The sequence below is a fragment of the Melozone crissalis genome, unplaced genomic scaffold (assembly GCF_028551555.1).
Source record: "Melozone crissalis strain CALT ecotype California unplaced genomic scaffold, PUWL_Pcris_2 ptg000029l_1, whole genome shotgun sequence".
Taxonomy (NCBI): Eukaryota; Metazoa; Chordata; class Aves; order Passeriformes; family Passerellidae; genus Melozone; species Melozone crissalis.
In genome coordinates, this window is record NW_026535807.1 from 11,041,637 (window position 1) to 11,051,784 (window position 10,148).

At 50.1% G+C, this 10,148-nt stretch overlaps 1 protein-coding gene across 1 annotated transcript in view; it reads left to right on the forward strand.

The window, feature by feature from the left end:
• Positions 1 to 7,613, forward strand: part of PODXL2 (podocalyxin like 2) — a 31,753-nt gene extending 24,140 nt beyond the window's left edge. Inside the window, exons 5-8 of the mRNA XM_054280925.1 lie at positions 1,106 to 1,262; positions 2,128 to 2,189; positions 3,839 to 4,018; positions 4,359 to 7,613. Coding sequence (XP_054136900.1) covers positions 1,106 to 1,262; positions 2,128 to 2,189; positions 3,839 to 4,018; positions 4,359 to 4,568 — 609 coding nt within the window. The 3' untranslated portion in view covers positions 4,569 to 7,613. The remainder of the gene's footprint in view (positions 1 to 1,105; positions 1,263 to 2,127; positions 2,190 to 3,838; positions 4,019 to 4,358) is intronic.
• The last annotated feature ends 2,535 nt before the right edge of the window (positions 7,614 to 10,148 follow it).

The window sequence follows — 10,148 nt, forward strand, 5'->3', positions numbered from 1 at the left end:
TTCCAGAAGGTTGCACTTTGAGCTTCAATACACTTCATAGCACCAGGCTTTTACCTGCTGCAGGAATCATATCTGTATTTCTGGGTTTAGCTGGAAGCCTGTTTGTCTTCCCACTGGGCTCCAGGTAAGGGAATCACTTCAGTCTCTCTCTGGGCAAATCTCTCACTCAACATACCTGGAAAGTTTACCCAAGTGAGGACTGCAGGATCTGACCCAGCAGTGGTACCTGGCTATGCAAGGTGACCTCCACCTTGGCACAGGTGCATTCAGGCTCCTTCACTGCTCTCTCCTCTCCACCGTGGAGAATTGATCAGTGCTCTGCAACCTCTGCTTTCCCCATCACCAGAAACATCTCACTTCTGTCCTCCTGCTCCTGGCTCAGCTGCTCCCCTTTCCTCTGCGGGCCCCAACAGAGAGCCTCAGACTGGCAGTGGGACCATGAGCTGGAGCTGCAGCTGAGCATTGTGGTGCTGCATCAGTGCTGCTTCCTCACGCAGCTCCTCCTGCCTCCCCGTACCGAAACCCATCATTTCATGAGAGGAGGCACTGCCAGGCTCTTGTGATTCAGGCTCCAGTCATCGATGTCTTCTCCAATTAGGCCATTTTTGGCACAGGCCTGTGCCTGCCCTGAGCGCTTCAAATTGCCATGGCAACAAGAACTCTCCATTTTATTAATCATCTGTGTGGCCTTCAGGTTGGCATGGCAACTGGAGATGAGAATAGAAACACAGGAGTGAGAAAGCAGCAAAGGCGCTTGCTGAGGGATGGCTGGAGCACGTCAGGCTGAGCGGCACCCCCTGACCCAGCGCTGCCTGTGGCCAGGAGCCTGGCTGCTTCCTTCTCACACCATCATGTTGCTTCAGGATCCCTGTGTGCCAGGAGAGCCTGCTGTGGGGCATTTGGCAGCCACAGGAGCTGAGGAGGAAGGTTGGTGCATCAGAAGGTGTTTGTGGCTCCAGCCTGAGGAACTGTGCAGCAGAGTGTTGCACCAGGTTTATCACTGCTGGTTTTTGGGCATGTGTGAGGTCTCAGCTGTGCCAGCCCTGCAGTGCTACAGCTGCTTTGTCCCCACCATGCACTCACCAAGGTTCCTTTCCTGTGGCAGGAGGAGTTTCGTTTGGAGAGGGGTCCCCAGCTGTTGGCACTGGTGGAGGATGCCTTCTCCAGGCAGGCAGAGGGGCTGCAGGACCGCTGGCTCATCTCTCTGAGCAAACCCAATGAGAATGACAAGCATTTGCTAATGACACTGGCAGGGGAACAGGGTAAGTGCTGGCAGAAGGAGCCTTCCTGTGATGAGGAGTGTGTTTAAATGGAGGTACACAGCAATGTTGGAAGGAGCTTTTGCTTTCCAATCCATTGCAATCCCATCAGTTCTATGTTCACTGGACTTGAGGCATCGAGAGAGACTGAGACTTTCTTCACATCTGCTTTCTGGGTTGTCCCTCACTGCTTGCACAAAGCACTGCACTTTGCACTTCTGCACATTGCCTTCAGCTTTGCTGCCTCTCCGGATTGCCTTTCCCTGAGCATCTGTCAGGTTTCTCCTTATGTACTCCCCATCATGGTATGATATGACAGCCTGCTCTTGGTTCACTTCCTAACCTATCAATTCTGAAGTCCTGTCTGAACTAGGATGGTCCTCATAGTGCCCTCCTTCATCCCCAAAGAAACAAAAGCTGACAGTGACATGAGCTGGACTGGAACATTTTACCATGTCTTTATTCCCATTTTGGTACAGGGGTCCTTTTCCTGCCTGCTTAGTGACAGATGTTTCTAATGTTGACATTATGGCCTCTATGACCTTTGTGAACCTGTCTCCATGACTTTTTGAGTGCTGCTGCTTGCTCCCAGAGCAGACACAGATCCTGAGAGCTTCTGTGGTGCTGGGGAGGGTAGCTAGGTTGCTCTGCTATCAGTTCATCCCTGATTTTTTTTTACTCCTTTAAAGAGTATTTGGAGGTACCCTTGTCTGTGATCCTGTGTTCTTTCAGCCTCCTGACATAAAACACCAATGAACAAAATGTGTGTTTCCCTGCCTCCATCTTGATGGGGATTTTATACTGATGAATACATCTGACTGAGTAACCTGAGCTGAGAGCAGCACTGATCTCTTCCTCTACTTTACAGGTGTTATCCCTACAAAAGATGTTCTCATGGCACTGGGGGATGTTAAGAGGAGCTTAGCTGAGGTAAGAGCCTGTCTGCCTGCATCCGTTTGTTAAGACCAGTTATACAATTAAAATATGCTCCCACTTTTCAAGTTGCTTATCTCAGTCTAACCAAGAGCTGAACCCAGAGCAGGCAAACAGATGAGTCATGCTTGGCAAACTCCCTTCTCCCCTTACTGGTAGTAGCTAGGCCATCAAATTTCTGCTCTTTTTAAGAGAGTAACTATGGGTTATTCCCTCCCTGCTTTTCTGGCTTGGTTGTGAGACTGCTTTTCACACATTCATTTTGTTGGGATTCTCAGTGTCACCCCTTCCATACTATTGTCCAAAGTAGTGTGGGTGCTGCAGGCCCCCACATTTGGCCCTTCTCACCCTCCAGTTGTTTTACACACATTGGCTTCTCTTGACATGTTCACACACCTTCTACAATTCTAGGGTCTGCATTTCACTCCTGAAACAACTGCCTACACAAGGGCAGGCGGAGGACCTGGGTCAGTGGATGCCAGACTTCTCTGCCATCTTCCTCACATATTCCCTTCCAACCCTGGGCAGCTTGGAAGAGGATAGAGACGAGGACAAATCAGTCCCACAATCTCTGGCTTTGCCCCTTTTGTCCTACAGGTTATGTAGGCACTGAGGACCTGATTCTGCTTGAGTTTTTTGTGCCAGCCACTGGATTAATTTTGCTGATTTTAGCAGCAGGATCAAGCCACTGTCTTGCTGGCTGTCTGCTCTCAGGTTTTTCCCTGACCTAACAAACTGGTGCAGTTAGACAAAGCAAATTAACTGCTCAGTGGTGTATTGATTGGCTTACACCAGAGAAAGTGCAAAAAGCAAACCCTGTAGAAATTGTGTGACTGAAGTATCAGCAGCTAGAGCTGTCCAGAAAGAAGGATTTGTATGGATGCAAGGTTTGACTTTGCAACTGTGGCCCTGTGTTAATGTGAGTTCTACCAGGCCTCCTTGCCCCATGTCTCTGGCTCTCTGGCTCTGTCAGTAATGAAACTCTGCTCACAGTCCTGCCCTTGCACCAGCATGAGATTGCAAGGAGGAGGGAGGATGTTCTCTTACCTGTCACATTTACTACTGAATTGATACATAACCTGTTTCAAATCTGCCAAGTCACTGGGCCCATCCTGGGCTGTTTGCTGACAGCCACAGGGGGCCAGTTTCTAGGGCAGCTATTCCTAAGCTTTTTGGCTCAGCGGGCAGCTGTCCACTTTCAAGACCTTGTAAAGACCACTATGCCCTCTTAGGACCTGAGCTTTACTGGAGACCTATTTATTAGGGTTACATTCTCTGCCAAGCAGTTACCAAAGCCTCAGCACACGTCAGTGGTCTCTAGTTTGTTTTGGGGACTCTCAATCTTGGACAGTTTCTCCTTTGAAAGCCTCCTACACAAATGTGTGATATCCTTGTGCAGGTGAGCAAAATAAAATTGTGCCTACTGCCCCATTTGCTGATGCATCAGCTTTCATGGAAAATGGTGTTATGTATAGTTATGAGCTTTCTAGTAATGTAAGACTGTGTACAACCTGAGTCTCCAACCCTGGTTTTAGTTCCTCTGCCCACATTCATGGTCCTGTACTTGTACCCACAAAAGTCTGAACAGGATTCTATCTGCCTGTAGGTCAGGACTTTTAATGTACTGCTTCCTTCCTTCCTTCCAGATTGGTATCCAGAACTACTCGACCACCACGAGCTGCCAGTCTCACCCTAACCAGACGCGCAGTGATTATGGGAAGCTCTTTGTGGTGTTGGTGATCATCGGCTCCATCTGCGCCATCATCATCGTCCTGGGGCTCATCTACAACTGCTGGCAGAGACGCCTGCCCAAGATGAAGAACATGGTGAGCACAGGATGGGTGGAGAAGGTGGCCAGACTCTTAGCCTTGGGATGGAGGAGATTAGGAAGTTAGGAGGGCAATTGTTTTCCCCTGTCCAATTATGGGACATAACTGGATACACTGGAGCAGACATAACTGGAGCAGCAGTGGAGTTCATTCAGGTGTAAGAGAGATGAAAATGTGCTTAGGACAGCTCATTTCCACTCTGAGGGTTGGGCTGGGAATAAATCTACCTCTTCCCACTGACTCCTCAAAGGTCTCAGTGACCCTCATAGCCTGGTGTGATTGTGCTTCTCGGCAGCATTAAGAGCTGTCCCCCTTTGTGTCCTCTCGTCCCTGGCAGTCTCATGGCGAGGAGCTGCGCTTTGTTGAGAACGGCTGCCATGACAACCCCACCCTGGACGTGGCCAGCGACAGCCAGTCGGAAATGCAGGAGAAGAAGCCGAGCGTGAACGGGGGGAACACCATCAATGGCCCCGACAGCTGGGATGTCCTGATCAATAAGCAGGCGAGCGAGGATGTGGATGTGTTTGAGGAAGACACGCATCTTTAGAAAAAGAAAGGAGGGAACCATCCTCTTAAACACACTTGTTTTTCTTCTGTCTTGACTGATAGACCATGGGATCAGGTGGCTTCTCAGGAACTTCATAAAACCTTTGAACGTGTCTTTGGGCAAGTTTTCCCTATGGAAGTCCTGAGCCTGCATCTGAGGCTTGGAGCCAGGAGGATCACGGAACAGAGGGAAGCGGGAGGGGTGGGTTTATAGATCTCTGTGTGTGTGTTCCTATCAGTAGCACCAATGCTTTCATCACCTTTAAATGCACTTACTGTAGCTCTGTGGTAGTGGCTGAGACTGTCTGGATTGGAGAAACAAGCTGGTGGGGCTGCCTGCCACCAAGAGTCCAGATTTGGGGAGTAAATTCACTTCCCAAATACTGACCTTGAGACCACATTCAGTCCATGCAGGTGCAGTAAAACCTGTACATTCTGGATGGAGGGGAGCCAAGATTCTGTCAATGTTCTGGGCAGAGTTTGCATTCCCCATGTGAAAAACAGGTTTTTTAGTGCTCTAGCATTCAGCTACTAATTGTATGAGAGCTGAGGTTTACATTTGGGGAAAATACCCCTCCCACCACTCCCTGCTGTCATCTCATTTCACCCCTGGTACCACTAACAGCCCCACTCCTTTTTTCAGCTCCACAACTCCAAGCTGAGCTTGCAAAGTTTGAGCACTTTACCCTTGCTTGACTGATTGCAGAGAATTCAGTACCATGGTGCAGCATTTTAGACGAAAATATGCTTTAGGTTGGAGCGTTGCTCAAAAATGGTGTTTACGTGCCTCTTTCACAATAGCCTGGGAAATCAGCAGGAAAATATCCCTTGTCTTGTGTAAGTTTTAAACTGGCTGGCCTTTTCCACTCGAGTTCTGTTTCACAGGTTAGTTTCATTTCAGTTGGTCATTTTGCAGTAAATATAAAGACTATGTGAAACTTAGTTTAAAATAGGGAAACAAGTAATGTTCTCATCCTTTTGTTTCAATTTCAGCATCTTGCCCTGAGGGAAGGGTGGAAGTGTTTAATACCCCACAGGTATAAATCGGGGTAACATCTTTAAAATCACTGCATTTAAACAATGTAAGAGCCAGTTCTGATGAGATGAGAATCGGGTGTAAGAGCTCCCCAATGGATGTTTCTCAGGCATGCCTCAGGCAACTTTGAGGCTCCAGCTCCCTGAAGATGTGCGCTGAAGGCACGTGAATATGTGTAATTGTTCTCTGAGCCCTGCCTAAACTACTGTCAAGCCTGAAATCCCAGAACATTTGTTTCTTCTGTCAGTGAGGGACTGAGGGACTTGCTTCGGTCAGAGGCAGAACTTCTCTCCCTAGTGGTGGTGATCTGCATGCTTGCTTCCTGCAAGATGCAGCTTCACGCTTGGTCTTGAAGGGAACCTTTGTACACAGAGGCCCCAGATGTGCAGCCTGTAAATCTGTCACTGTAGGTATAGAGACCTCTAGCATGTTCCCCCCGGTGGGTGTGCCTGAAGTCAAGGTGCCAGAGTCTGTTGTTGCAGTTTGTGTAGCGCTTTGCATGCAAACTGCATCACAGATCACCTTGATGGAGGACCACTCTGATACCAGTTTATTAAGGATTCAAGAAAGGTGATAACCTTTGGTTTCCTATCCAGATTCCAATTTTCAGTGGTTTTAGCCTGCATCCATATCTTTCCTGGTGTTATGTAGGACACAGTGATCATCAGCTCTTTTTGTACCTTGGTAGGGTTGCAGAGATGCTCAGAGTTCCTTCTCCTGCCCCAGCAGTTGGTAGTGGGGGACAGTCCATGGATGCAGACAGCCATACATGGCACTCTCTGACCACCCCTCCCTGGGTGGCTTCTGCTGAGTTTGATGGGTCTGTGCAGTAAAACTGCACAAGTCCATTGGCTGTGTTGAAGGCACTTTGGGGCTCAAAGGATTAAATGCAAATTGTTGTTATGGTGAGTAAATTATAGCATGGAGTTAAAATTTGAGGTTTTATAGCACTTAGCATAATGGGCCCTGGCATGCCCGTGGCCTTTAGGCAGCTGCACCGTGTAAATCTTTCCAAGTCCAATAATCCTCCTCAAATATGTTTTGAATGCCCAGTGGCTGTTAAAAGATAATGCCATCAATCAGATGTGAATCATTTCACCCACAAATGGCTTCCTTGGTGCATATCCCTGCTAAGAGCTGCTTTGCTGCCCTGTTTTCTCCCCACTATCCTAATTCAGAGAAACAACAAGGCACTGATAAAGCAATGCTTCTGGCTGGGCTCAGCACCTCCCAATCTCGTGTAAAGTCTTCAAACTTTAAAGAAACCAAGGGGCTATATGGGTTCAATAATCAGCTAGCAAGTTCTCCTAATTTGCTCTTCTGGCCTCTCATGGCCTGGAGGATTTTCCAGAGATGCTCTTCTCTGTCTGGAGTATCCAGGTAATCTGAGAGACACTTTAAGGGTGGCTGTTGAGGCTGAGGACACTTTTCTGCTGTCTCTTACAGGGTGCACCTGGCTGTATGATCCCAGTTTAGCTTCAGAAATCTACTGGTTGGTAGAATTTCACTTTAGTCTGGTGGTACTTTTTATCCTCTTACAGTTTGTTTTTTCTCTGTATCATTTTTTGCACTAGGCTGATCTTGTCAAGTCGATTGCACTGTTGTCCCTCTCCTGCCAGCCCTGCAGAGATGGGTCATCTCTGGGGACCTGCAGGCTGGGAAGCACTGTAGAGAGGCTGTTGGTAGCCCACTTAACTCTGTCCAGTGCTTGCATTTCCAGCTCTGCACAGGGAGGATGTAAAGAGGAAGAAAACCTTTGTCTTAGCATTTGTAACAGGAAGCTTTTCTATCACCCTAATGTAGTTAAACTTCTTTTTAATAAAAACTGTGAAAGCTGGACTTCTCAGAGCAATGTGCCAGGTGACAGAGCAGATGGAGGAGACAAAGCAATTCCTGGAAAACTTACTTGGACATCACCATAATTCCATCTACCAAATGCTTGGTCGCACTGACACCTGGTGGCGGTTGGGATTGGAAACAAAAAATTAAAAAAAAAAAAAAAAAAGAGAACTTTTCTCTTAGCTTTCGGTATTTGTTTCCTGTGACTTGCCTAGGATAACCTGCTTTATTCATGAGGGGCTGCAGGACTCGACTGTGAGCAGAGAGGTTTGTACCAGGCATGTCAAGGATGGTTTGTGTGAGGACATCCTTGTCTGCACAGTAGTGAGATGGGACATTCGTTGGAGTCACCAGTATAGAGGCCCTGGGTAGCAACACAGGGTCTCAGCTCCATCTTCCTGCTTTGTCTGCCACTTGCTCCCTCTGCTCCTTGGGACCACAGCTAGAATGCAGAGACTCTGCCCTGGAATGGAGGTGGATCTTCAGAGAGAGCATCAGGTGCTGTTGTGAGGAGTGCAGTGCCTCGGGGAGCACCGGCGATAGCATCGTCTGGATGCACGGCCAAGAACAGAGAGGCTCTCCATCTCTGGGGGATCACAGCCAGGTGGGATCTGGGATGGCCCAGCTGCAGATTACTCCAAGGTGTCACCCAGAGATCTGGAACTGTGCCTGTAACATGGAGTCTAACATGTCCTGGGACTCTGCACCCTGCACACCGCCTTGGGGTATGTAGAGTGGAAAGAAACAATGAGGAGTGACCCAGTAATTGTGCTGTGAAGGATGTAATGCAGCTTGAGGATACAGTTCAAGAGACACTTTAAGGATCCCTCTGGCAGAGGATATGGTGTGAAATGAAGGAACACTATCCTAAGGACTATTTCAGCATTACCTTAGAGCATTGCAGCAGGGTCCCACTGCAGCCACTGCCATCAGCAACTTGTCTGTTCCCATCTGCCTTTGCAGCCATGCAGGAGCACATCTGTCCTTCTCAGCAGGTTTGGGACAGCTCCAATAGTCAGACACAACAAGCACCTTCATCTGTGCTGGCTCATGAGAGCCTCATGGGCCCATCTAAGCTGACAGCCGGGCTTTGAGCCGTTCTCAACACCTTCATTCCTGCTGGACACAAACTGCAAGCCCTGGCCGCTGCTCGGGATTACTGCGGAGAACACTTAGAAACACTTGTGTCTGGCCCTGGAAATAGCAGGGTTGTGGTTTTGTTTTCTTTGCAATAAAACACACCTTCTGGGTGTCGAACACTGACCTGAGTGCAGTGCTTTGCTTGGTTAGATCTGCCTGAATTCATGTCTGCATCTCGTAATGCAGTACTGGCCAGGGTTTCTCTGCCAGAATGGGGGTCAGCCTGACCTCCCTTACCCACAGTACACTCCTTAATTCACAGATTCCTGTGGAAGCCCTGAGCCTTGGCAGGTGCCCAGGCTGTGGAAACAGGCTTCCCCCATGGAGTATTCTTCCCCTCCAGTACTCACAGGACCAGCCCAGGACGCCTTTCATGCTAGAATGGCTTAGCACAAGCCTCTGTTCCACAGCAGTCCTGCCTGTGTGCCCTGTGCTACGTGTGTCCCACCCAGATCTCCACCATCCCACACCTGCTCCACACCTGGACCCCTACAGAATCACAGAATTATCAGGGTTGGAAAGGACCTCTGGAGATCATCCAGCCCAGCCCCTGCCAAGGCTGGGTCACCCACAGCAGGTGACACAGGAACATGTCCAGGTGGGACCTGAATGTCTCCTGAGACTCAATATCCTCCCTGGGCAGCTGTTCCAGGACTCTGCCACCCTCAACCTAAAGAAATTCTTTCTCATGTTGAGGTGGAACTTCTTGAGTTTTCGTTTATGGCCTTTGCTCCTTGTCCTTTTGCTGGGCACCACCAAAAAGAGTCTGGCACCATCCTCTTGGCAGCTATCTTTGAATGGATTAATGAGACCCCTCTTGTCGCAAGTCATGGAGTACAGAGAGAGCCCTGCCACATGTTCCAGACCCCATCCCAACCACGTTCTGGGCCAGCTCCCTCCTCAGGTGTGTTCCAGCCTGCTTCCCCCGGTTTATTCAGGCCCGGTTCCCTTTCCCCGAGCCCCGGTTCCAGCCCAGTTTGTTCAGGGCCGGTTCCATTTTCCTGAGCCCCGATTACCGTGCCTGGTTTGTTCAGGGCCGGTTCCCTTTACCCGAGCCCTGGTTCCAGCTCGGTTTGTTCAGGCCCGGTTCCCTTTTCCGGAACCCCGGTGTCCCCGGTTTGTTCAGAGCCGGTTCCCTTTTCCCGAGCCCCGGTTCCAGCCCAGTTTCCCGGTTTGTTCATGGCCGGTTCCCTTTTCCCGAGCCCCGGTTCCCCGGTTTGTTCAGGGCTGGTTCCCTTTCCCCGAGCCCTCGTTCCCCGGTTTGTTCATGGCCGGTTCCCTTTCCCCGAGCCCCCGTTCCCCGGTTTGTTCATGGCCGGTTCCCTTTTCCCGAGGCCCGGTTCCCCCGGTTTGTTCATGGCCGGTTCCCTTTTCCCGAGCCCCGGTTCCCCGGTTTGTTCAGGGCCGGTTCCCTTTTCCCAAGCCCCGGTTCCAGCCCGGTTCCCCGGTTTGTTCAGGGCCGGTTCCCTTCCCCGAGCTCCGGCCCGCGGGTCCGCACGCAGCGCGGCCGGCCGTTGTTCCTCCGGGCCGCAGGGGGCGCTGCGGGAGGGCCGGCGCCGGGCCGGG